We start from the raw sequence: 27,396 nt of genomic DNA, 5'->3' as shown, positions 1-27,396 counted from the left end.
AACTTGAACGCATGTAAAATCTGTGTTTTTCCGATACAAGATTCATATACTTTATATATATTTTTTTTTTTGTAAACGAAATCTAGTGTAAAAGAAATACATATGTACTGGTATAACATGCGGATATGTTGTGACTGGGTTTGTTTTTATCTTCAGAAACGTAAGGGGCCTCCAGGGCCTCCTGGACCTCTTGGAGATGATGGACCAATTGTAAGTAGACAAAAGTGTTACTGACTACTTGAAAAGGCAAAGGCAATTATCATACCATGACAATACCAAACGTCGAGAGATTGTTAAAGGACTCGTGTGGCTAATTTTGTTTTCTAGGGGCCACCTGGAACTACTGGGAAACAAGGACGAAAAGGAGTTCAAGGGAAAATCGTGGGTATCTCTACTTTATTTGCATCTTATTAGAGTCTACAGCGAGGCTTTGCGCCTCTTATGACTCAATTCATTACCCAACACTTTAATATGGAGTATTATATTTACACCTGTTCAAGTGTCAAACATTTAGAAAGACAATGCTAAGCTTCACACACTGTACATTACTACCGTCTCTGCAGTCCTAGTGACAGAAACTCCACATTGAACTCATAACTACAGCATGGCTTTGATTGATAATGCATTGACTTGACTTTATAAATGTAGAACAACATGGATATCCATTTTCACTACGGCGTCCGCTCCAATATCCCAACACACAAACACTACTACTACATAATACGTTTTCAACAGCAAGCACACTAACAATATGATTAAAATGGTACACCATTATGGTACAATACAATTCAATTAACTACCTCCTCACTGATTTGTAATATGAATAAGAAAACAGATTATCAGATTATCTGTTCTCATGAGACCAGGCAAACTGCATTACATGTTGTGTTGTGTACTTCAGGGCAATCCTGGACCACAAGGTATGCTGGGCCCTCAGGGCCAACCTGGGCAAGATGGCACCCCAGTACAGGATGCCGATCCGGGCCCTCCAGGCTTACCTGGAGAACAGGTAAATCTGCCAAGAGACATGTAAAATATGTGTGTATTTTCATAGTTATGTAAGGATAGAAATGTTATACGTCAATTCCAGCCATACATGTCAATTCTTTCCTTTTCTCCATACTTGCCCCCATAGGGTCCCCAAGGCTACAGAGGAGAGAAGGGCAGCAAAGGGGAGCTGGGTGAGTGGGTAAGAGTGGCCTGGACTTCTATTGTTATGGGGACTGAAGTTATGGAGACCCAAATATACATGTGTATCTATCTATCTGTCAAAATGTCTAAGTATTGTTGCATTCAGCCTCACACTATTTTAGTGGCTTTAATTCACTTGTCAAATTGTAAGCACTGGGTATTACAGAAGTGTTGGGTATTCTTTTGTCACTTTAGACTGGAGCATTTTGTTTATGGTTATTTGTCAAACTCCTATTTCTCCGTCTTTAGGGTTATCATGGGGAGGCTGGACCGCAGGGACACAGAGGACAAAAAGGAGACAAGGTTAGATTCCACCACAGAAACACACACACACACACACACACACACACACACTTTTTAAAGTAGAGTGGTGGTGCATGTAATTCTGATTTTGCTATCTGTTGTTACCAGGGAAATAAAGGAGTCAGAGGCGTCGTTGGTGTCCCTGGCTACATAGTAAGTATGGATTACTTTACTAATTAATGACAGCCCCTTTCGTCGCCCCGTCATTATAGAGTCATTATGAAGTGCAATTTCAAAAATACACAAGATTTTTTTTACTGTGCTGATAACAATTACTTTTTGTTGTGAAGTTCTACATTGCGACATCTGAACTGTCCTTTGTGTATAGGGACTGCCTGGAGCTAGGGGTCCTTCTGGTTTTCTAGGATCATCAGGACCTCTGGTCAGTGTCATACAGCTCACTGGGTGACAATTATCTATATCTGTATAAATAGCAATAATTATATACTCCATCTGGATCGTCAGACTCTAAGCCCTGTTTCCTTAAAATTGTGATACCACTGATATTCTTTTTTGTACACTGATGATTATTTTCAGGGAGAGATTGGATCTCAAGGCTTTGGTGGACCACCAGGCCCACCTGTAAGTTTTCTAACACAATATACTACAGCAATGTGTTCATAAAATTGATAAAATAGTGATGTTGGATTAAATGATGAGGTAAGAAGTGCATTCATTATCTGTCCTCTGCTCAGGGAAAAATGGGCCCCAGAGGAGTAAAAGGTTTCCTAGGAGTTAAAGGACCTCCGGTAAGAAAACAACTAGGTGATCAAGTAATAATCCAAGTTGACTAATAAACAGACATTGAAACAATACTTAATGCCATCAGGGTCATCAAGGTCAACTGGGTGCCAGAGGAGCAGCTGGACCACAGGTGACACTTAACAGATATACTCTTTCTCACAGAGATGAAATAATTAGAAGGTAATGGCATTTACTTACCTTAAAACAAGTTGAACCTGTAAATATATTGTGTGTGTGTGTGTGTGTGTGTGTGTGTGTGTGTGTGTGTGTGTGTGTGTGTGTGTGTGTGTGTGTGTGTGTGTGTGTGTGTGTGTTGATTCAGGGAGACCATGGTCCTGATGGAGCAGTTTGGTTTCCTGGTGTCCGTGGCCCCCAGGTACAACAAAACCCTTTGAAGCATTTCATTCTATTGTAGAATCGGAGTCAAAAACAGAAACACACAATCAGTGAGTTTATTGTAAGTTGGTTTGCAACCGGAGAATTAGCTGTTTGGTCATGTGTAGCCTACAAACATGAGACAAATTGTTAAAGTAGTGAAACAAGAAGTTCCTTCTTCACAAAGAGAGGACTATTATTTCTATTTTCCTGTAATGGGACCAGTAATGTGCTTTACTTTCATGCAAAGTGAAGACAAATTATTATGAATAAAGAAAACAACTTGATTTTCTTTTTCTCACAGGGAAAACCAGGACCAGGTGGACCTCCAGGTCCTAAAGGAGACCATGTGAGTACACAACCAGAAACAATTCAGCAGTAGATTGTCGGCATCATTTTAGGGTCACTCTGTTATCTGTGGTCTGTGTGTGTCACCAGGGTGATCCAGGAGACGAAGGGGACATAGGGGAACCTGGACCACCTGGACTTAATGTGAGACATCAAGGCCAAATCTTCTGCACAAGCACAATTAATTCCTAGAGAAGATATGAACTCAGATGTGCTGTAGTGATGTCATGTTAAAGCTTGAGTATATGTTTTTTTCTTTTTAATTTCAGGGAGCCTATGGGAATCCAGGAAAGTCTGGACCCTCAGGTGATCCCGTAAGATTACTTAAAGCAATTTTACCTCAATTATAATGTATGGAAATATTTAATGACCTCAATCATATCAAGTTATACTCTCACAGCCATTTTGGTTCCTAAGCGCTGCACTAAATGTGCACTTTTCTCTACCAGGGGGCGAAAGCCAAGCGAGGTGAGAAGGGTAATCCAGGGTTCAAGGGAGACCTGGTAAGATGGATAGTTCCTGTTGATTGTGGATCATTTTATTGACTAATCAGTAGCTCAGTTCAATGTCTTCTTGTGTTTGTGTACAGGGACCTCCAGGACTTTCAGGTAAACAAGGATTGAAGGGGCGTCGAGGCCCTTCAGGACTTGAGGGACTTGGAGGACCAACAGGGCCACCAGGACTTCCTGGATCCAGTGTGAGTGAAATAAACGTGATGGGCGAGCACATGTTCACTAACGATGCTATAGCGACAGTAATAATCAAGGAATGTTTTATACTTGCGTTCATGGTTGTAGGGCTTTGATGGCATCATGGGGGAGCAAGGGAAGCAGGGAAAAGATGGACTGAAGGTGGGTTTTAAGAAAGTAGAAAGAAACATGTGTGAATGGATACAAGCATATACAAGTATATTTATTTTTGTAGGGAGATCGAGGGCCAGATGGCATTCGTGGAGTTCCTGGACCTCGAGGTGACAAGGTCGGACAAAGATGCAAACTGCATGTATTAATTCATGTGGAATAAGTGGAAAAAAGGATTAAAGACAACCTTTATTTTAATATTTTTGTATGTAGAGTACACAATACATCCTAATCAATTATGGTCATTTCTCCCGTCAAAGGGTCGAGAAGGTCGAGCAGGATTTTCTGGAATGCCAGGTCCAATTGTAAGTATGAGTGAGTGGAGATGAAGTTCATTCTAGATGTTGGTCATTGTGCTAAATCCACACTACTGATGTGGTTTCTGCTTCCAGGGAGAGATGGGAAAATCTGGAGAGAGAGGACGTGAAGGAGAACCTGGTATTAAGGTTCCTATGTGGCTACACTTTTTATTCTGTCCTTATGTGACAACAGTGTCCAGTCCTATATTAATTTCTATTCACTGCTATTTTTTAATAGTTTTTCACAATACGTGTGTTTAGATGGCTTTAATTAACAGTTTTAACATAGATACATAACATAACATAGTTTTGAAGCTGTTTATTATATCTTTACAATTATATCTGTAGATTGTAGGCTATAAAAAAGTATTTCATGATCAAATCATTCATGATGCTCTGAACTTCAATTGTTCATTACCCATTTAAATGGCTATTTATAAGTCATCATTTTAGTCTATCTACAAAGAATGTTTGTAATGCAATTTAGGATACCTCTCAAATTGTTGCTGGTATAGATGTTAAAGAGGCCATGTGTTTTATAAATGTGAACCTTTTATGTAGGGATTGCTTGGAGTCCTTGGAGGTACTGGACCTAAAGGCCTGAAGGTGATCAGAATTATATAAATAATGTTAAATATTGTTGACTATTAATTTGATTAATTTGACTATTATCCGTGTCTCATTTTAGGGATTTCCAGGTCACTTAGGTAACAGGGGACAGGATGGACCTCCTGGAGCTCTGGTAAGACCAACCAACAATATGATAATACTCTTTTTTATGACTGTGTTCAATTCCATATCACCTTCATAAACTCAATTATCATGTAAGTGTAGCATTGGCCTCCAGACTTAATGTTGTGTATGCACTACTGATTTTTCCAAATCAACAAAGTGAGAATGTAAATGTTTTTGCCAAGAGATTGGTAATTATTGAGATATACAGCACAAACTGAAAAAGGCTGTTGATTAGTATACCAAAATTAGGAAGCCCAAACAGCCAGCTGCAATATATATCCTATGAGTTTAAATCCGGTGTTCTCTCTTTTGAACTAAAGGTCTATGTTTCTAATCAGTGGGACTATTAAAGGTATAGTTTGGATGTTTTGAAGTGGGGTTGAATGAGGTTTGCATCCATAGCCATAGATGACGGTTGGCACGCTCAGACAGGAGTTACCACACTGAGTCAAAACCATGTACTGCTGTGGATGGGGACAGTGGCAAAAAGTGTTTTAGCCACCTTAAAAAAGGACCATGTAAAAAAAAAAACAATGTTGGTTTCAGTGTACACTATATTTAGAATATTTTCACCGCTTTACCTTGGCGTCAGACAGCCCCTTCCTACGGAGAACTGAAGCCTTAGTATCCATATATGCTCTCCTCAAAACTACCAGACTCCATTGAAAAAAAATGATGGAATACAAACGGTGAAAATATTCTAAACACTTAAGTGGCTAACATAAGTTTTGCGGCCATCCCCGTCTACAGCAGTACATTGCTTAGCGCCATGCTGGTCATCCTGTCTACTTCTCCAAGCTGGGAGCATGCCTGCCGTCATTGAATGTAAGTAATACACTATGGATAAGCATCTCATACAACCCCACTTAATAACATCAGGGGTAACACAGAATAGGTACTGATATGTGATAATCTAATATCATATTTCTGTCAGGGACACATTGGTTCAAATGGAATGAATGGGGACACTGGACCTACAGGACTAAAAGTGAGATTTCCTCTCTATATTAAACACTGAACAAGTAAATTTGCTCTCATATTATGTAACACATGGATAATTGATAGTCTCCTAAATATGTATACAGGGACTGCCTGGCAAGACAGGAGCTTCTGGCCTCCAAGGACCCGTAGGGAAGAGTGTAAGTTGTAATCACCTTTGTTTCCTGGAGTGAAATGTGATTTTTTTTCTCTTATTTAATGAAACAAAAGAAGATCTCATTTCTGTTGAACGTAATTGGGATGGCAAGAAGCTAACAGTTATTCATGCATTCACGTGTAGTTACATATCCATACCACGTTACTGTATGTTAGCCATTTCCGATTATATGAGTATGTGGTACAAATGGAATATGTGGATTCATATTGCTGTACATTTGTGTCAATCAACAGGGAGAAGCTGGCAGCAGAGAGATGAAGGGGACACCAGGAATGCCAGGAGAGAGAGTGAGTTATAACATCACCATCAGGTTCTTTAGGATGTTACAGTGTAATCCTTTGGAATAATGGGGCTTCAAATGTCTCGAAGTGCCACAATACGATATTTTTGATGCAGCCATGATGATGTTGAGATTAATGGACAGCTGGTTTTCTTTAGGGGGCTAAAGGTAAAGAAGGATCTGGAGGGTTTCCAGGAAGTGAAGGCCTAAAGGTATTTGTTAGTTAAAATCTTCTTGTCAAGGCCTGCATTTTAATCAAAATGCATGTCTGTCAATAATATAAGCTGCATCATTCTGTCACATTGGACACATGTGCTCACTTGGTAACTCACTCATGGTATACATTTTGCAATTTAATGTGGCATTCACCTTGTTAAATTTCTTCTGAAGGGCAAGAGAGGTGAGAAGGGACCAAAGGGGAAACAAGGCCGCCGAGTAAGTGATTCATTTCCTGTTATTAGTGTCACTGCTGCAGTTTATACACAATGAGTGGTACTGTATCTAATTACACATAGGTGTTTATGTCAAAATGTTCTGTGCTCAGGGTGAGATGGGCATGCCTGGACCAAGGGGATACAGAGGATCTCCTGTAAGATGATTTCATTCATTCCAAACACATCCATTCATCCATTCATCCATTCATCCATTCATCCATTCATCCATCCATCTATTCAACCATCCATCCATCCATCCCTCCCTCTATCCATCCATATTGCACCGTACATACTGTTAGTAGCATTTACTGTATACATACATCCATCTCTCCAGCTATCGTCCATCCATTTATTCATCCATTCATCTATTCATCTATCCATCTGTCTATCCGTCTATCCGTCCATCCATCCATTCAACCATCCATTCATCAGTCTATCCATTCATTCATCCATCCATCCATTTATCCGTTAATCCATCCATTCATCCATCCATTCATTCGTCCATTCATCCATTTATCTATCCATCTGTCTATCCGTCTATCCGTCCGTCCATCCATCCATTCAACCATCCATTCATCCGTCTATCCATTCATTCATCCATCCATCCATTTATCCGTTAATCGATCCATTCATCCATCCCTTCATTTGTCCATTCATCCATTCATCCATTCAACCATCCATTCATCCGTCTATACATTCATTCATCCATCCATCCATTTATCTGTTAATCCATCCATCCATTCATCCATCCATTCATTCATCCATTCATCCATTCATCTATCCATCTGTCTATCCGTCTATCTGTCCATCCATCCATTCAACCATCCATTCATCCGTCTATCCATTCATTCATCCATCCATCCATTTATCCGTTAATCCATCCATTCATCCATTCATCCATCCATCCATCCATCCGTCTATCCGTCCATATTGCGCCATACATACTGTTTGTAGCATTTACGTATTTGTTTTAATTGATTGACCACGTTGCCCTTCTTCTAATAGTTTTTTTGTGACTACAGCTACACTCCTTTACACTTCTGTGCACATGAAACGTGTACTAGTACTTGAAACTCTACAATCAACAAGCTTACCTTACAAGATTATTTTTCCCTCTTTCCTTTCGTGTTTAAGTTTTTGTTGAGTTTTTTTCTCAGAAAGCTTGTTTTTTTAGCTAATGTAGGTCTGTTAAGCCAATTGAGACATTGTGAATGATATACCTGATATACCCAAATAAACCTGACTTGACCTAAAATCTGTCTAGATACACAAAAGGTTTATATCTTGTTTTCTTTCCTCTAGGGTGTTCAGGGTAACATTGGACCATGGGGTGAGGTTGGGCCCCGTGGCCTTTCAGGTGACCAGGGGCCACAAGGTCCAGTTGGCCTGCTTGGAGTTACAGGTTACCCAGTAAGTTTATTTTTATCCTTTTGTTGTGAATTATAAACGTCATGTAGTGAATGAGCTTTTACTTTTATCTATTGGCTGGCAGGCCTCTTGTGACAGCTGCTGACAGTAGCTTCATCTGATGAGTGAACAGGAAGTGTTTTTCTTTCCAGTTTGGTGTGGGGCAAGAGTGTGGGTGATGAGCCAGGGTGTCATAGATCACTCCCTGTGTGTCATCCTGATTTCATTTGGATTTTCTTGGAAACATGATTAGGCTGCATCACAAGATTTAAGATTTATTTTCATGGTCTGTGCATCCTCTTTAAAAGATCAATCACATGTCAGAAGAATCTTCGTAATAATTTTCTTCCTCATTATTGTTCTTTAATACTTGTCTTAAAGGGTACATTAGATATAGATTTGTTTATATTGTTGATTTTTATAGATTTGTCTTTGAGGACGAACTGTACCTCAGAGGTAGAAGTGTTTCTTTGCGTAAACAGAGTTGTTGTTGTTATTCTTGCTGTCTGTAATAATAATCTTGAAATCAAATTGTGGAATCAATAAGGATAAAATCTGCTGTACAAATAACTTAAAAGCGATGACATTTTAAGCATGTGTTGACTCTATTCACACACAGAAGTTTGTATTATTCCCTGTGCATCAAAAGATTTAAATGTCTAATTATACAGTATTTTGCATGTATTTTGATAAAGACCAAACAAATGCAATAAGCACACAGCCTTTACATGCAACTATTTGTAAATATAACACAAATACATTTTAAGGTACACCAAACTCTATAACCTACTCTCATCACCAAGCTGAGAGTATGTTGTAGAGCAGGAATATGAAGTCTTTTTTGTGCAATTGTTGCTTTACTTTCTCTATATTTAGGGTCAAAATGGACCTCAGGGACCAACTGGGTCAGCTGGTATCAAAGGAGATAAGGTAAAGCTTTTATTTTACTGAGCTACTCGGAACATGCTTCAGAAATGTTTTAAACAAGAATAACGTTGTGATGGAGCGGTCTGTGCAACCATTTCAGAAACAGTCAGTTCAATGATTCATCACTCAGTTGTTTCTGTCGCCTTTTCAGGGATCCAGAGGAGCTTTGGGGCAGGAGGGCGTTGCTGGTCTCGATGGTGAGGAGGTAGATTGATTAGACTGTGCTTGTCACAGATTTGATTTATATCTTTTCTTATTTAACTGAATGCAAAGACACTAAAATGTCTGATATTCTAAAACCACAGGACTAGAGGCTTATGCAGTCTGCAGGTTTGACTGAGCCTTATGTTGTGCTTGATCGTGTGTACGAATAACCCAGTGGTTTTGTGTTTAGGGTCCAGTTGGTCTAAAGGGACCTGAGGGGCCAGCTGGACAAAAAGGCCTATCTGTGAGTTCTGTGAGATAAAAGTGTATACAAATTCTCAAAAATTTGAAAATGCAGCATACAATTACACATATATGCGTTGGAAGATAATTTGAGCTGGGGATGCTGCCACCGAATACGCAAAAAATATTGGGTAACTTTAATTAATAACCATGACTGCCTTTCTCCAGCGTTAATTTATCTCATTGGAACTCTCTCACCAATTAAAATTTACAACAACTCTCTTTGGATTTCAAAGCATCTGATTACAATGTATCAACCACTCCATGGCTGCAAACGTGCGTTGAAGTGCCAGTAAAAACCTATTCAATACTCAAATCTTCCGCAATCCAACAGAGGGTACTGCAGCATCCTCAGCACCACACTTCCAGTGCTTCGATTACACACACACCCTGTATGTAGATGGAACATAAATGTATCAATCAAATTTTGGAAACCATTTGATTGACTTACATTCCAGGGTGAAAAGGGAAACACTGGGCCTCCCGGACAGAAAGGGCCAAAGGGAGCGGAAGGCGACAGAGGCAACCAAGGGCCACAGGGAGCAATGGGGCCACCGGGGAAACAGGTGGATATATAAGACTACATTTTTGCAGTATATATTACTGGAATATCATGACAGTACCTTGCATCCATTTTTGTTTCTGCTCTGAAAATGCATCAGTCCAAAAGTCAGGCATCCCTGCAGTCACTGTTGTCTAAAATATTAATACAGACTTCTGAGACCCACTGGAGTGTGCTGAATATTTTTGAAGTTTGAATTAAAACAGCAGAATGTATTCCCTCTGCTCTGCCCCTCCTCGTTTGCAGGGGTACAGGGGTTCAACAGGGGAGAGAGGAAAACAAGGAGTTCCAGGGCTCAAGGTCAGTCATTTTGGTAATATTGGACTTGACCTTATGCTGTGAAATGAATGCTGAAAGTTTTGTTTAGAGTACAAAATGTGTGACGATGATGACGATGATGATGCTTTCACAGGGTGAGCCAGGTACCAGAGGTTCATCAGGCATGCCTGGACAGTTTGGACCAGGGGGCAACACTGGGGCCACAGGGGCCAAAGGCCAGAAGGGGCTCCAGGGACACACTGTAAGTAACAGTTAGATCCTTTTATTAATGATGTCCAAAATTGTGCATGATGACGATTGATACTAATTATTATGAGCTTCATGTTATCATGGATAAAGCTTGCGTCGTGCGACTACTATAATTTATGTTTGGATTCTATATATAGTTTTGATTCAGATAATTACATTTAAGAGATGCTATATATTTTATTGTTGCAATAATAAACACTGTAAGCTTTACTTCTCATTCCAGGGCCCCCCTGGCAGCTTCGGTCCCACTGGACAAATTGGACCATCAACACCAGTATGTGTTATGAGACTTAATGTGGCATGAACATATTCAACAGATAATATTCACGAGAAAGTCCACAATTATTATGGCATAATATAATAAAAATGTGTGTGTTGGCTTTAATGCTCTGAAAGTTTCAACCTATTTGCGTCCAGGTCACCCTGATCTGTAACTGTGCATGCGCCATAAGCAGAGACAGCAAAAGCAGTCTCTCCTTATGTTTAGTTACACTTCAGTGTCAAAGATATGACGATGTAAATTAAGATTGTATATACTGTGCATAAAACTGCTTTTCACAAATTGGTTGCCATTCAAAACAAATATGACTTAACTTAATGCCTGATCTTGTTTTTTCTCAGTCCTAATTGTTTTTTTAATTAATTTGACTTTATTTGTGTTTTTTCAGGGTTTGCCAGGCAAGAGAGGCGTTGAGGGCAAAACTGGAATCCCTGGACCAAAGGTCTAATGTGCCATTTGTTCTTTCTGATGCAGTGAAATGCTTCAGTGCTGCAAGTGTGATCTGTCCAGCTGACAGGGTTCACTTAATACATCTCATGATGTCTCTGCTCTGTATTTGTGCAATTCAGGGCAGTCACGGTGAGACGGGCAAGCCCGGCCTTCAAGGCATCCAAGCAGACATGGTGGGATGTCATTATGTGTTGCGTTGTTGCATTATAATTCTGGTGAAGCATATTTAATGGTAAATGCATAAAGATGTAACCACAGTGACGCACTGTCTCCATCTTTATTCCCCAGGGAATTCGAGGTCAAAAGGGTGCAAAAGGAGACCATGGGACAAGAGGCACAATGGTGGGAAAGCACATTTGAACTTAAAAGGATTGGGTTTGCAAAGCTCAGCCTTTGTAATTAGATCATTCGATGTTACTGAATGATCTGGTATTTCATTAGTTATATGTCTTCAGTAAATAGAGGTCTTGTTATGGTGTTATTTATGTGTGTGTGTATTTTTAAGGGGACAGTGGGGAAGATGGGGATCATTGGCATTCCTGGTGCTAAAGGTCTACCTGGACCTGCTGGTCCTCCCGGGCTTCCGGGATTTAAAGGAATTCATGGGCCAAAGGTAAAGGAAAGCCATCGCTCGTGTCAGATGAAAAATATAAAACAGAAACAAATTGTCATAATGAAGGTTGTGTCTTTACAAAGGGAAAAAGAGCTCAGCCTGGAAGGAAAGGAAACAAAGGAGCTCCTGGAAAAACTGTAAGTTTTATTTCAATCTGAAATTTTAAAAGAAGACATTTTTTTTCATTTACACTTTCGAAGAAATGCACTTCCCATCACTTAATGTAAACATCTTGATCACTGTCTTTGATCTCTCTGTTGATCTTTCATTTTGATTAAAGGTAGGATTAAGTTTTACTTTAGGCCTCAGTGTTACATTGATCTCGTCTAATGAAGTCCGTTTTGTAGGGAGATGAAGGCCTGCATGGTAGACCAGGACCTGCTGGGCGACCTGGAAAACCTGCAAGTATTCCTTGTGACAGATTAAATACATACATGTATCACAAAATCCATTACCGCTACCTGAAGTCACCCGTTTTTTTCAAGTATTAAGATTAAAATAACATGCAAACCCAAAAAGTGATGATTAAGTTGTATTTTAGCACACAAAAAGTTCAAGTGAGGAATGTGTTGATGATTGGTTTCTCGTCTTGTGATCTTGTTCTCAGGGCTTAAGTGGTTTGGATGGGTTACTAGGGGTTGAGGGTAATGAAGGCGATCCGGTGAGTAAAAATATTGCATACTGCAATTTAGTCTGTTGTTCAACCTTTTTACTAAATTCAGTCCCTCCCCTGCTCATCCCAAAGGGGGATATAGGTTTCAGAGGAGCTCCTGCATCTCCAGGCAAGCCCGGCAAAATGGTACGCTCCAAAACAAACATGGATAATGTGCAACCCCTGCAAAACTATGGGGATATACACTTATTCATAAATGTCTGTTCTAGTTCGGCCTACAGATTTGGGATATTAAATACATTTAAAACATGTATTCTTGTAGGGAAAACCTGGATCTCCTGGGATCAGGGGGAACACTGGACAACCAGGGTTTAAGGTACAATGTTATGTTGTTTATTTAAATTTAAGATAATACTCATAATTATATGTACAGTATGCTCACTGTGAACATATATACATTTCATGTAGTTAACTGTGCTGCTATTTAATGTGTGTCTTACTGGTGTCCTGTTGTGTCTCTCAGGGTAAAGCTGGACCAAAAGGAAAACAAGGACCACCTGGACCAATGGGGCCAAAGGTAAACAAGTTTGTTCAGCAGCATAATAATAAGATCACTAAAAGACTAAACATAATACATCATCTCTGGTCTTGATACAGGGTATTCCAGGACTGAGAGGACAGAAGGGCAAGTCTGCAATTACCGGTCCAAAGGTAAAAGTCACACACACAGTATTTCAACTCACCTGGATGAGACAGGTTTTCTCTGCAAACATTTAGCATTTTAACATTTAGGATATGTTTTTACTTATGTTGTATTTATTTGATACAGTTTATACTTCCTGTAAAGAGTGCCTCTGTTGTCTTGCAGTTTTTCATATTGCTTTGTCCTATCATGTTTCTGTACGGTATTCATTCTACTCATCATCTGCTGGTGTTGAAACTGTTTGTAAGAGGTGGAAGGTTGTTGCATGAGCCAGGGAAGAACCCAATTCATTTTGGAGCGGATCCGAACCACTGGGCAGATACACAATTATGAATCTTCTGTTGCACAGCTTCAGGACTTTACAATAAGCCAAGCCTTTTAGAAATCTAATCAAAATTACAATCACATTGCTCATGAATCATGTAAATGTTGTGTGAGAAGCAGTTTTCAAACCGTTCTCGTCCTTCTTTTCTTCCCCTATAGGGTCTCCCTGGTTACATGGGAATGCTGGGACCAATGGGGCCACCTGGGTTAAAGGTTGGTTGAATTGATTTCAAATATGAAATCATTTAAATTCAAAATAGACATAATTTAAGTTGGTCTAAGACAACTGTAAATTTTATTTTAGGGGAATCCTGGTTTGCAGGGACTGAAAGGTCAAAGAGGCCATAAAGGAAAGCAGGTAAGTTGTGTTTTTACTTTTCATTTCACATTGTTTTTAGAAGGTAGCAAGGTTATTAATCAACTGACTGATTTTCACAGGGGGGTGCCGGTCCTCGTGGTCCACGTGGGAGAAAAGGCTTCCTTGGACTCACTGTACGTTGATTTGATATTCTGCTATATAAAATAGTGACTGAAACAGTTTATTCAAGTTATTTCTGTTCTGTTTCTGTTACAGGGCCAGCTCGGAAAGAAGGTGAGAGACTGTTTTTGTTTTTTAATCTGTTCACGGTGCTTTTTAATTTCTATTCAATCAAAAAAGTCTTTTGGCCTTTTCAGGGAGTGAAAGGTGTCCAGGGCAGGAGAGGAACGAAGGGAGTAAAGGGCAAGCGTGGACCTCCAGTAAGACATTTTACTCTCACAATATAAGCAAACAAATAAAAAAAAAAGGTTTGACCTGATCAACATAGTTAACTGTAACATATTGTTAAGTTAAAGATCCATTAGACACTTGATGGCTGTGAATACTGCTCATTTGCATTGAGGTATGTACCATGCTCTTAAAGCAAAGTCATTTGTTTCACAGGGAAAACCTGGTGCACCTGGTGAGCGCAGGCCGACACAAAGACAGGGATCAAAGCCTAAGCCAAAACCGGGTCAGAACAATGCGCTAAGGCCCAAATTCAGACCCAGTACAAGATCAAAACTAAAGCAAAGAGAAGGACCACAAAAAGTTTGTACAAGCTTTCTTTTCATACGCACTTTATTTACACAATGATCTTGTTTTGTGTTAGATTATGTTTTATATTCAAGGAGCTGAATTATGATTGAGTTGTTGGGTGGTTGAATGACTGAACAATGGATTCCTCTGTCGCAGCCCAGGCCGATGTCCAGGAGATGGTCTGAAGTAGATGAGGAAACCTTCAGCCGGCCTCAGGGAACCAAAGAGGACCCTGCCACCACCTGCTACGAGCTGGGACTCATCCACACACATCTGGATGATGGTGAGGGTCTGAAAAGGTTCATATGTAAATCTGCTTTTGACGATACTCTGTATCCTAAATCAGTGTGACTGATCAGACGCTCAATTTGATTATCTTTCAGGTTACTTTTACATGGACCCCAACCAAGGCTGTCCCTTTGATGCTGTGAAGGTGTTCTGTAACTTCACAGCAGGAGGAACAACCTGCATTGACCCTTTACAGTCTCAGGTACACTCATTTTCACCGACAAAGGGTTAACATTTGCAGGTTTAGGGCTGAGTGAGGAATGGGCTCACTTTCTAGTTCTTCCTCTTGTTTTCAACTACAATAACAAAACCATGATATAATCCCACGGTTTTACATAAGAGTATAGATATACAACATACCGTCAAACATGCTGGTTAGATGGGATTGCCTCAATTTCGCTCAGCAATGATTTCAAATGTCTTAAAAATATGAAAGAAATAAAAGTACTAATCAGATTTTTTTAGATTAATGTTAATATACAAATGAGATGGCAGAAAGGATTGCTTTAAAATATTGCTAATATTCTATTCTTTAGATTAAATTCAGTCTGGAACCAGAAATGAAGAAATCAAAAATGTCTGTGCAGTGGTTCAGTCAGCAGCATCGTGGAAACAAGGTAACATTGAGGAACATTGAGTACATGTAACATCAGTGAGCCATTTCCTCAGACTTGAAATGAATGATTTCTGTCTCTGATAGTTTGATTACGCTGGTGTGGATGTCGTCCAGCTGAGGTTTCTGCGGTTACACAGCCACACATCTTTCCAGCACATGACTGTCAGCTGTACAGCAAACCAGAGAATAACTAATTCAGCCAATAGGATCATTCACATCCTGGGAGACTCTGGCAAAGAAATCATTTCCCACATTAGCACGGTGTCCAGAAAAGGATGTGAGGTAAGATATATAAAACATTTTGTTGTATTTCAAAACACCATTTCGTTCGGCTTTCTCTAGCTGTATAAAAGTATGAACAAATCAAACACTATCTGAACATGGCATCTTCTTCCTGTATTCACTCTGAATGTTCCCAGGTAAATCTAAATGTTATATAGAACAAAAGAATTTAATGAATCAATACAAGTTTTTATATTGTTTGTAGATATTCTATGCCACGCATTCCCAAAGACTGGGACGGTATTTTATAGGAGATTTTATATGGGTCACCAAATAAATATGCAGAATTTCTTGCATAGTCTTTTATTTAACATTTATATTTTCACCTTTGAGCCACACGGGGGACCCTGAATGTCCGTCAACACTGAATTGTGTATTTATTTGGTCCTATTTATAGAGTGTTTAACTCACAGAATAAGAATAAGCAAGCCGTGAAGACCTGCACTCTCTGCTAAACAGCTTCTCCCTGCATTATTAAAAGAATTATTAAGAAAAGTACACAGTTAAAACAACCAAAGAGCTAGTCGAAAAATAGTCAAGCATCGGGAAGAAGAAAACACTGAATTTGTCATAAAAAGAAGCCTTTTAAGTATGTATTATTGTTATTGTTGTTGGGAAAAATCATGACTGATACAATACTCACAGGAAATAATCTGCTAAACTCATTCAAATTGCTTGTTTTACACAAATTTCCTGCCGTTATTGCATTTACTCTTTGGGTTAATTGTACAGTTTAACAGTCCTGTACTGTTATTGTTATGTATTGAGTATATTAGGAAAAAAGCAGTCGTCAGTTTACGCATTGATAGAAAAGGGGTCCCTAAAGGAAAAAGGTTGGGGATCCCTGTTCTCGGCTACAAAAGGAATCCTTCCTAGCTGTGCAATAGGCTAAACATGTTCTCTTCATGTCTCTTCTGTGTGATCATTTTGCAGGTCGAGGTGGTTGTGACGGTTCGGGGGAGCACGGAGCTCCATCGAGGTGACATGGAGTTACTTCCTGTCAGAGATGTGGGTGTAGAGATGAGGTCGTTATCTCCCCATGTCCCTGAGATCATCGTTGTTTTGGGACCCCTCTGCTTCTTGTGACCTATGAGGAGTGTGTGTGTTTGTGTGTGTTCCTGCACGATGAACTGTAAATATCTCTTTTATGTAGAAAGCAGCGATATATGATGTCACAGTATTTTACATGAACAATTTTGTCAGGATTAATCTGTTTTTTGTGTATATTTATTGAATTGTTAGTTGTTATCATATGAAGCATTATATAAATAGTTTTTAAATGTTTATGTAGCACCTAATTTTATTTGTTTGTATGAAATTTACTTAAAGTGTTTATAACACAACTCAATTTGTGTCTCTATTATCCTCACAGGGGGACAATATGCAGCACTATCAAAATAAAATGATGACTTTGAATATGTGAAAGGAAATCGAGATTTGTGCATCTGTTGTATTTTTACGTAGCATGCCTGTACCATCCAGTAGATGGTCAATATAAAATAGATATATTCTTGAATTTGGATTGTGATGTAGATTTTTGCTGTTTCCTCTGTGATCATTAAGCTTTACCAATGTTTTTTTTATGTAACTACAGAACGTGTAGTTTGAGATCTAATGCCAATCAAATTAAAGTGTTCCACTTATGACATAGAACATGCCAAGCTGTCATGTCATGATAGAAAACACAATTACCCAGAATTCATAACGATAGTTAAATGTTTTTATGTTTGCTTCATTCATTGTGTGTAGAGGATGAGTTTTATTAAATACTTCCCAAGAGTTCAGGTTCAAGGGTGTTCAGAAGCAAATGTTCCCATTAAATATGGTGAACATAGGAAGATTTAAAGATGTCTTATGACTATTTTGATTGTGCACAAGTGTCAGAACACATAGTGACATTGTTGTGACAGAAAAGGCCTGCAACCAGGCAGCTCTTCCAACAGACCTCCAACAGACTGTACAGAACTGTCCCATATGACTGCCTTTTAATGCATATTAAGACCCCCTAACCCCCTCCCTCACAAAATCACAAAAGATCCTTTGTTTGTCATTTAATCTTGCAAAACACAGCTGAAAACCAATCTGTGCTTAGATGTGCCATCAGTCGAAAGGTTTTCAGTATATTAGACGATTTAGTTGGTAATGATTTTTATAAATGATCCCTGTGTCTTTGCAGTTAATTGTATTAGCCACACTCAGCTCATAAGACCAGTTTAACTTGTGATTTACGACTCATCATGCTTTACTTACTTGCTATTTAGACTAAATTTCAAATCAGTATGCCTTTATTAGAATAACTTTAGTATTGCAGTGTTTATTTTGTTATCGCATAAAGTACCTGTGGTGTAAAGATTGACTATGAGATAATCATGCATATGAAGGAAATGTGTAATTCAATTTTTGAGATGTCCCTGTGTTACTCATCTTTTCCATCAGTGGCTTTCCGTTTGTGACACACTAAAGTTTGCAACAGTTTTACTAAGTTGATGTTTTCTACTTTTACTCTTAAATATAAGTCTCTTTCTCTAAATTTGAGAAAGTAGCTTCGATATTTTATACACTTCTGAATTTAGGGAGAAAAGAGGCACAGCAGGCGATTGTCACATTGCCTCAGACGTATGGCAATTTGATAAATTTCAACCTTTTGGGGGAATATGTTCCAATAAAGTACAATATCATGTAATATGATAAGTTCAGTCATGTCTTGAAAAAGCCCTGTATCAAAATGTAGTTGTAAGGCCTTCATTATTTCAGCTGAAAGTGTGCCTACACGGTGCCTATTCCTGAACTCAGTTCCTAAATACATTTTTTTTTTTTCTGTTGATCAATAGCATCTGTCCCTGACAAATAAACCAATAGAATAAATAAAGTAGTGTTTAACTAAATGACCACACAGCAAACCAGGAGCCATGCCATAGTTCAGCATACAGTGTGAGTTATGTACACACTGCACTGTCAGTGGGAGTATTCATATATTATATGTTAATAGTCGTATGTAGAGACTTTTAACTGCTCGGCCAGTGTCTGGTTGATTATGTCATTCTAAAAGCTAATTATTAAAAAAATAAATAGATGTTTTCATTTTTAGTTTTGGCTTGCATGGCAAGTTTTTGGATTAGTCATCAAGCCCACTGATCAGTTATTGTCTAATACTGTCAGCGACGGTCAACATTGTGGGCGTTGGTGACGTCAAAAGGAGGAGAGACTTTTCGACCAATCAGCGTCGGCTGCCCTGCTCATCATCTCCTCTGTTTACACAATGGGGAAGGTGTGCAGCAGCCCGGACTGCTGTGATTAAAGGAGTTTCAACTCGGCGTCGTCGGAGGTCGACCTAGCAAGAAGAACGCACCCGGGCGGTTTGAAGTGAATACGTAACCAGGAAGTCGGTGGAGATCGTTTTTAGATTTCCTTTATCGTTTTCTTGTCAACCTGTTTCCGCAGCTAACTACCCGGACGTCAACAAGTGAGCTAATTTGACTAGAGCTCAGTGCTAGCACCCAGGAAGAGGCTCCACTTAAACCAGGTGTTTATGTGTATTTAGCTCATGAATGAACCGCCGCCTGTCACACTGTCTCTTCGGCTATCAGCTGTTAGGGAGCTAACTAAACTATTAGCCGTGTCCGTCTGCCGCGTGTGTCCGTGTCATGTGAGAGTGATTTGATTGTCAACTCGGTTCAATTTGTTTGTCAGTCCACATACTTTGCATTCTCACCCATACGGTAGTGGCATGCGCTCCTGTATGTGTCCTCGATACGCGGTACTTTTTACTTTGGTACTGTTGCCACTGATTTAGTTTTTGTCTTTAGAATGGAGAGTGGAGATGACAGTGTCCTCCGCTGCAGAGCCGTTCCTCGGACGCCCCCCTTCCCTGATTTAGACAGCTCTTTGAATGGGGAATGTAATCAGAGTGAACACCAGAAAGCCAATGGAGGTAACCACATTACCAGCAATGGTAAGAAAATCTCTATTTGCATTGTGCATGTTGATTTGACCCCAGTCAAAAAAAAAAATCAATTCCAATGCATTTCCCTGGATGTATTAGTCACTGAAGACATGCCATGTGATGATGCGTGTCCTCTTAGGCCGTATGATGTGACCTGTGGTACAGTTAGTTAAAGACGTGATGGTCAATTAACTGTACAACTGACAAGTCTTTGGAAAACTTTAACTCTTTTCTGTATTTAGAATATAAATACTGACCACAACTAAAAAAAGTTGTCATAATAATATGTAATTTATCATGTTCAGTCCGTTTTTTTTTCTTTGCTATACTGTAGTCAACAGATGGGTGGAGTGCTTCTGCTGCTTATCTCTGTTTGTGTGATCGACATTAAACTCTCCCAACTAGTTTGTCATCAGACAGCTGTCGTAACCTTAACCCCAGTAGTCAACGAGATGACATAGGTGTGTCTCATTTTGGATTTGGCAACATTGCATCTAAAGACGGATGTCCTATGACTTCTGCTATTTCCCAGACTGTTACACTTTTACAACACTATGACTGAAATGTAAATTACTCAACTATTAGCAACGAATATTAACATCACTTTTCAAAAATCTCAATCTCCAAATAGAAAGTCTTTTGTATTTGGCTGCACTTGTTACTGAAAACAGATGTTAGTTCTATGTGAGCAGTAAAACCAGAGTGAATGCTTTTTATGCGCTGTCTCCAGTGACGTGCGGTGAGCTTCGTGGCTGGTGAGGCACTGACTGCACACTAGAAGTCAGATTTACAAATATATGAACCCAATAGAGTAGCTGAAATCACCATTCAATTGGCAGCTTGCACATTGACTACTGGTTGTTTTGCATACCAGCATTATTTACACACACATAGGTAAGGTACATATTTGATTCCACCGGGAGCGTGTGCGCCGCGACCTGCCCCACCGGGAGCGTTTCAGAAGCGGAGCGCTCGCGGGCACCACCCGCGAAAATCGTGAGATTCCGCTATAATCTGTGTAACAACCACGGATGTATAAAGAGAACAACAAACACATAAAAGGTTACTTTACCTGTCCGACGTTGAATTGCTGTTGATTTGTTCATATTTCCTTGTTTTTTGAGACATTTTTAAGCTTGGATATATAATCTTACATTTCTGTGGTCAAAGCAAAATATAAAAAGAAGAAAAGTGTAGAAGAAGAGCAACGACAGAACAAGCATAAACCCGACCCGTGGGCTCTCGCACGCCCTCTTCTTTGAGGCAGAGTAGTGTTTGCCTCTCTGCTTTTTCACTGCGGTTTAACGTCAGATCAGCAACACTAAATATGTTCTACACATACGTGAAATACATTACCTATTCTATGTAAAGAAAGGACATATAATAAAAGTGTCTACAAATATTACAGTGGTGACAAACAATGAGAAAGCAAAAGGCACGCGCTCAACCCAGTTTGTGAGGGATTGCGCAATCTGAGATGAGGCACAGCTCTTCGCTGCCTCACCTCACGTGTCTCCTCTCTGTTTGAACAGGACATGCGCTAAATCAGCGATTTTTGATTATAAAAATGCTTGAAATGATTGGAATCATACAGAAATTACATTTATAGCACAGTTATCCGTAGATAAATATTAATATGTATTTTATTTTAGCATTCCTCTGACCGCACATGGTGGGAATAGATGTTTACATTTACTAGGTGGCGGCAACTCTGTTAGCTCTGTTGTTAATTTGGGTGTGTCCCGAGCACTTATCTTTATAGTGATATTGGAGGATTACAAAGCAGCATGTTGACAATTTTATTTTATCATATGCTCAGACTTGTTTTCTCTGGCTTCCTCCCACAGTCCAAAGACATGCAGCCTAAGTTAATTGATGACTATAAATGGTTAAAGGTAATGGATGGATAGATATGCTCAGTGTGTTCTCGTTGCAATTTCAGGAACAATTGAAATGGAACAGGTGATCAGCAAAAAGCTGCAACTGAAAAGAAAAGCAGAGGTTAGTAAATCGGTAATTTAGGTTATGAAAAGGTTGAACCTGCATGTTGGAATGGGGCACTTAGAATGTGATCTAAGGTTTCCTCCAATTAATGTTTATTCTGTCATCCTGCCCATAATCAATATTTTAAATTGACACACTGCCACAGTCAAAAATAAAGTACATTTTAATGAATGATGACTCTTCCATGCATCTTTTGCTCTATTGCGCAGTTCCTGAAGAGTGACCTGATGCATCAGTTTGACAGTCAAGTCAATGACTTCATGGACAGTCTCATCGAGGAGTCGGCCATCCTGGAGCCTGCACCTGTTACTGCTGCCTTCTCACCGCCGCTGTCAGACAAGGAGAGGAACAAACTCAGGTGCTGCCTCGCATCTCCTAGCAGCCTTTCAGAGCAAAGTTGCACTAAAAACCAGATGTGTGGAGTTTCAGCACATAGGACAAACTTTTCCCATTTCTCTCTTGGTCATACACACACTTTTTTTTCTCGAAGGAAAATCGATTTGCTGTTCATCGATGTCTCTCTTTTTTCTTTTAGGTATTTCCGGCCTCCTCATGGCCAGGGCAAGCAGTTTGTCAGTCGCCGGTCCCTCTTAGAGTAAGGTGACACACTGATCGGAAAGAAATGCAAATATTGTAATGAAACGTTTGTTTATTGCGGTGCACTTCAGTTCGATTTCTGCTGCTTCAAGATTGTTACTCAACATCAGTGTCGTGGTGCAGATTCTAATCGCCTGCTCTCTGTTTTTCTGCAGTGAGCTGTTTGAGGTGAACCACATCAGGACCATCTACCACATGTTTATTGCCCTGCTCATCATCTTTATCCTCAGTACACTGGTGGTAGATTTCATTGATGAAGGCAGGTAATGTAGAAAACTGCTAATGCCTTATGATTTTATTCAGCTTTTGTTGAAGTAATGAACTCCTTTAATTGATGTCACTTGGTCAGATAATCTGTTTTGAGCAGAGCCTTGAAGTTTCTCCTCTCTACTTCATCTCCTTCGCCTCAGACTGGTGCTGCACTTTGACCTGCTGGTCTATGCGTTTGGACAGTTCCCTCTGGTGGTGTGCACGTGGATCTGCATGTTCCTGTCTGTGTTGCTGGTTCCTTACTCGCTGTTCCACCTGTGGGCGCAGACCCAGTCTGGCTCTTACCCTCACCCCAGGTTTTGCAGTTTGCTGTTTGGCTCTGTATTCCTGCTCTACCAAGCTGTGGGTTTGGGGTTCCTGCCTACATATGTGGTGGTGACCAACAGTTTCCCGCCTGCATCGTGCTTCGTCATCATCCTGGAACAGGTAGAGGACGGATGCGGTCCACAGTTAGTGTGTCGTGTTAGAATCAGAAACGGAAACAGTTTGCACATACAACAAATTTGGCTTGGTGATTGGTGCGTGACAATAAACACAGTTCAATAGTATAGGACATCATTTAAAAATAGAAAATATGAAAATTTACAATAGAATATAATAAACACAAATTTAGGCGCATGTTAAAACAAGTCTTTTATTAAAGTCAAGTGTACATTTCAGTGAGGAGTTGAGCAGGGATGTGTAGGCTGTATTTCTTGACTTATGTAAATCTCTTTCAAATACCTTTTTGAAATATATGTAAATTTGTCTTCCCTTTTTTAAATTGACTCTGTGGAAAAAGTAATAACTGCTGTGTCTGTTTTTGTTATTTGTCTAATTCCAGGTGCGTCTAATGATGAAAGCCCACTCCTTTGTCAGGGAGAATGTACCAAGAGTGCTGAGCTGGGCTAAAGAAAAGACCAGTATGTCACTTCCTTTTTATTTTCTGTATATCAATGTGTTGTTCTTATTTGCTGTTTCATAAAATGTCTTTCTTTCTCATAGCTACTGTTTCCTTTTGTCTTTATGTTGATCAGCAGTCTCTCTTTTCTTCTTTAGGCCCCAGCCCAGTGGTCCCTCAGGTCTCTCAGTATCTCTACTTTCTGTTCGCACCGACACTCATCTACAGAGACAAGTACCCCAGGTGAATGGTCCTTCTCATTGTTTGAGTCTTTTTCCATGCAGTAGTTCATGCGTTTGGTAAAACCTTGTGTGTCACTTAATGCAGGAACCCAGTGATCAGATGGGGCTACGTAGCCACAAAGTTACTTCAGGTACCAACCTCTTTCATATTCTAAGACTGGCATTTATTTTAAAATTGCATGCACAAGATATATTGGCCTATTTTTTGACTAGTTCATCCATTCCCACCCCACAGGTGCTAGGCTGCATGTTTTATGCCTATTACGTGTTTGTGCGGCTGTGCATCCCTCAGTTCCGCAGCATCAGTCTGCAGCTCTTTGACCTGAGGGCCATGGTCCTCTGTGTCTTTAACTCCATCTTGCCGGGTAAGATCAGCCATCCTCATCCACAAATTCCTTTTCATTCACCCCTTAGTCTCACTCGGTCTCAAAGTAAAAAAACATTTGTGCGTCTTTCTTCTTTTGCAGGAGCGTTGATTCTCTTCCTGGCGTTCTTTGCCTTCCTCCACTGTTGGCTTAATGCTTTTGGTGAGATGCTCCGATTTGCAGACAGGATGTTTTACAAGGTACTTCATCTGTCGCTGCCCGCCAGAGCAAAATATAATTTAGTTCCTTTGTTGTACTTTACACTTGATTTAATTTCATTTGACATCACAGGATTGGTGGAACTCAACCTCTTTTGCTAATTACTATCGGACTTGGAATGTAGTGGTCCATGACTGGCTGTACTACTATGTGTACTGGGACTTCCTGTGGGTGAGTGGTTTTGCTGTTAATACAATATATATATATTTTTTTTAAAAGAACACCAGCTGTGTTAGGTTAGGTTTATTGACTATTTTATAATGACCCGCCTGTTCTCTTCTGTGTTGTCATTCCAGATGTCTCAGAAGCGTTTCAGACCGGTAGCCATGCTGTTTGTGTTCACAGTGTCTGCAGTGGTCCACGAGTACATCCTTGCAGTCTGCTTTGGTTTCTTCTATCCCGTCCTCTTCTGCCTCTTCATGTGCTTTGGAAGTAAGAGACAAAATCTAATACATATTATTATTCTGTCTGTGTTATGACACAAACAATAATGTGGTCAAGTTATGTGTCTGTGCATTTCTTCTTTTTTTTCCATTATGCTCTCACCCTCATCTTCATTTCTCACCCTCTCACAGTGATGTTCAACTTCATTCTGCATGACCAAAGGAAAGGTCCCATCTGGAACATAATCATGTGGACGGCCCTCTTCCTGGGCCAGGGAGTCATTATCTGCCTCTACTCCCAGGAGTGGTATGCCCAGCGCTACTGCCCCCTGAAGGAGGTAACACCTGCAGCATTGCTTTGTGTGCAGTAATTCAGCTGAAAGTTTTTGCTTTGCCAACCTGAAGCATGAACACAGATTTAGCTTCATACATTTTTTTGATTTCAGCCTTCATTCCTCGAGTTACTAAAGCCTCGCTCCTGGAGCTGTCAGAGAGACCTGATAGAGGACTCTGATAGGCTGTGATCTACGTTTGGATCACTGCTGAGGATCTTCACTCATCGGAATACATCTGACCAGCCTTTGTGTTACTGTCTTCATTTCTGATCTTTCTAGTTTGTTTTGTTTCAGTGCCAAAATGTTCTGTACTCTAACAGAAAAGTCACAGTAATGCCTTACGTGCTTGTTTTATGTTTTCAAAAACAATCCCTACAAAATTACAAGTTCACGTAAAATCCCACGTGAACTGTTATATTTTTATTTACTATTTATTGTTCGGATGTACTCCCATTACTTTTGTCACGATCAACTGTGAAACCTTGTGCCAATATAATAGTGGCAAATATGACGTGGCAGCGGAATACGAACACTTTACAAACATCATTCACATATGCAGTAATGGTTAATATTTAACAAAGCCTGCAAATACAATTTCAGAATGTTCGGAAAGCCTTTCAATGTTATTTATTTTTCACTGCCAATAAGATTTATTTTGAAACATGGCCAATGTTTGATGTTTTGTGTAAATATATGAGGAACTGTGGCCTCTGTATTATGGCTTCAAGGTTGCAGTTCATTTCATTGAAGAGGACAATGAGGTTGGCTTTGGACACATTGATATAGTTGGGAAATTATTTTATAGTGAATAAAAAATCCTGAACTTCCTAAACTTCAGAAAACATGTTTTTACAAAATAGAGATGACAATTATGCTGTATGGAGGTAATATATGCTGAATGTAATCTTGATGTTTTGAATATTTTCAATTGAACTAGTTTGAACATACATCTAGCGTCAACCTAAATGTGAACCTAAATTATGTTTTAGTTTGGTCATGACCAATGTGAGGTTATGTGACGGTAGAATCACTACAGAATAACTTCTTAATACTAATGTTGCAGCTGGCTGCTAGAGAGTTATAAGTAATGAAAATAGTAATGATACTTGATAAGCACTTGGGGCTACAGATTGCTTTGTCAGATACTGAGTACATGAAATAACTGTTTTATTTGAATCATAAACATTTTTACAGAACAGTAATCTCCATTTCTAACTAATGGAAGAAGAAATGTATATGCTCAGTGGGCTTTTATTTCCTGTGGTTTTGAAACTTTACACATTGGTATTATTTTGAGGAAATTACAAAGTTAATGCAGTTATTGTTGCCATTCTGGATGTATTTCAATGCAGGGAGACTATATTTATACTTGTGAATACTGAGAGCACAATATGAGGTAAAAATCAGCAATGGAAAATTCAGCACTTTCAAAAAATGTTATGACCACAAGGTGGCACTGTATTAAAGGATTTTACTTTTGATTCTTTCTCTACTCAATGTGGCTGTGAATTGTGTTCAGGAGCAAGAGAGTCTTCCCCAGAGTCCCTTACACATTTCATATCAACAAACAAGTACCAGCAACTTATTTTTTTAATATGTACAGATAATGGTAGAAATATTGGAATCCCCGGTGGTACTTTCTACTAAATGACTCTTGAGTATTCCACATTTGACTGAAGCCTTTATTTTGCTTATTTTGGTAATGAGGATACTATTTATAGTAATTAAAAGAGCTAACATGCAGACATACATTTATTGAAATTAGATATGTATTTTTGGGGAGTAGAGCTGCATCTACTGTGATATTTGTGTTCATTGTGATCTTTCTTGTGGCCTTGAATAGATCATTGTCAGGTGACAATGTTATGAATGAATATGTTCTGCCTCCTGATGTAGACGAATGTCCGACACATTCTTCAAAGACCAAAGTATAAGAATAAAAATGAAGTATGTTCCCTTTACCTCTTTTATTCAAGTTCATCTTTCATGCATGGGTTTTGTATAATAAATGTTGTATATAATGGACAATTTGCCAAATAATTAGTAATAAAAGTCTTATTGTAGAGCTAATTTGCACATAATCAGATATAATACATGAGTTAAGTACTGTTAAGTACTTCTGTATACTGTATACTGTCTGTAGAAATAGGTGTAAAATGTACTAATTGTATTAGTATGATTTGCACTTATGAGTCCAGTTATAGTACTGATCGACTCCTGATGTCTGTCTGACATCTCCAGAGTATATTTATCATGGACTTATTAAAATAATTGCAGACCTATACAGGCCATATTGTCTTAGTTACAGTTCTGCACTAGTTCAGATCATTTAAAAA

At 39.3% G+C, this 27,396-nt stretch overlaps 3 protein-coding genes across 5 annotated transcripts; all 3 read left to right on the top strand.

Annotated features, from left to right (window-relative positions):
* The first annotated feature begins 4,657 nt into the window (after positions 1 to 4,657).
* On the top strand, positions 4,658 to 11,686 carry LOC137870586 (collagen alpha-1(XI) chain-like). Its single transcript, XM_068707990.1, has 17 exons — positions 4,658 to 4,726; positions 4,809 to 4,862; positions 5,790 to 5,843; positions 5,941 to 5,994; positions 6,245 to 6,298; positions 6,450 to 6,503; positions 6,682 to 6,726; positions 6,836 to 6,880; positions 8,028 to 8,135; positions 9,009 to 9,062; positions 9,211 to 9,264; positions 10,315 to 10,368; positions 10,481 to 10,588; positions 10,820 to 10,870; positions 11,265 to 11,318; positions 11,446 to 11,499; positions 11,615 to 11,686. The coding sequence occupies exons 3-17, from the start codon at positions 5,811 to 5,813 to the stop codon at positions 11,684 to 11,686; spliced, it is 894 nt and encodes a 297-aa protein (XP_068564091.1). The 5' UTR covers positions 4,658 to 4,726; positions 4,809 to 4,862; positions 5,790 to 5,810.
* Positions 11,687 to 12,290: 604 nt separating this feature from the next.
* si:dkey-21p1.3 (collagen alpha-2(XI) chain) lies at positions 12,291 to 16,908 on the top strand. The gene is made up of 17 exons (XM_068707989.1): positions 12,291 to 12,344; positions 12,547 to 12,600; positions 12,685 to 12,738; positions 12,875 to 12,928; positions 13,076 to 13,129; positions 13,210 to 13,263; positions 13,739 to 13,792; positions 13,884 to 13,937; positions 14,018 to 14,071; positions 14,154 to 14,171; positions 14,255 to 14,317; positions 14,502 to 14,648; positions 14,793 to 14,919; positions 15,020 to 15,126; positions 15,461 to 15,541; positions 15,625 to 15,822; positions 16,756 to 16,908. Exons 1-17 carry the CDS (start codon positions 12,291 to 12,293, stop codon positions 16,906 to 16,908), a joined length of 1,380 nt encoding a protein of 459 aa, XP_068564090.1.
* Positions 16,909 to 19,108: 2,200 nt separating this feature from the next.
* Positions 19,109 to 27,021, top strand: soat1 (sterol O-acyltransferase 1). 3 transcript variants are annotated; one of them, XM_068707329.1, is made up of 16 exons: positions 19,109 to 19,285; positions 19,629 to 19,774; positions 21,708 to 21,766; positions 21,979 to 22,127; positions 22,305 to 22,364; positions 22,522 to 22,629; positions 22,777 to 23,062; positions 23,460 to 23,538; positions 23,675 to 23,759; positions 23,844 to 23,889; positions 23,994 to 24,123; positions 24,226 to 24,323; positions 24,415 to 24,513; positions 24,639 to 24,774; positions 24,918 to 25,063; positions 25,172 to 27,021. In XM_068707329.1, exons 2-16 carry the CDS (start codon positions 19,630 to 19,632, stop codon positions 25,247 to 25,249), a joined length of 1,704 nt encoding a protein of 567 aa, XP_068563430.1. In that variant the 5' UTR covers positions 19,109 to 19,285; position 19,629; the 3' UTR covers positions 25,250 to 27,021. The 3 variants fall into 3 exon arrangements, with proteins under 3 accessions (XP_068563430.1, XP_068563431.1, XP_068563428.1); XM_068707330.1 differs by having other exon boundaries at positions 19,109 to 19,345; positions 19,629 to 19,753; XM_068707327.1 differs by having other exon boundaries at positions 19,109 to 19,345.
* The last annotated feature ends 375 nt before the right edge of the window (positions 27,022 to 27,396 follow it).

Source organism: Cebidichthys violaceus, unplaced genomic scaffold (genome assembly GCF_023349555.1).
Source record: "Cebidichthys violaceus isolate CVI_PGR_0920_01 unplaced genomic scaffold, fCebVio1.0.p SCAF_13, whole genome shotgun sequence".
NCBI lineage: Eukaryota > Metazoa > Chordata > Actinopteri > Perciformes > Stichaeidae > Cebidichthys > Cebidichthys violaceus.
This window is presented reverse-complemented; position numbering and strand designations above follow the sequence as displayed.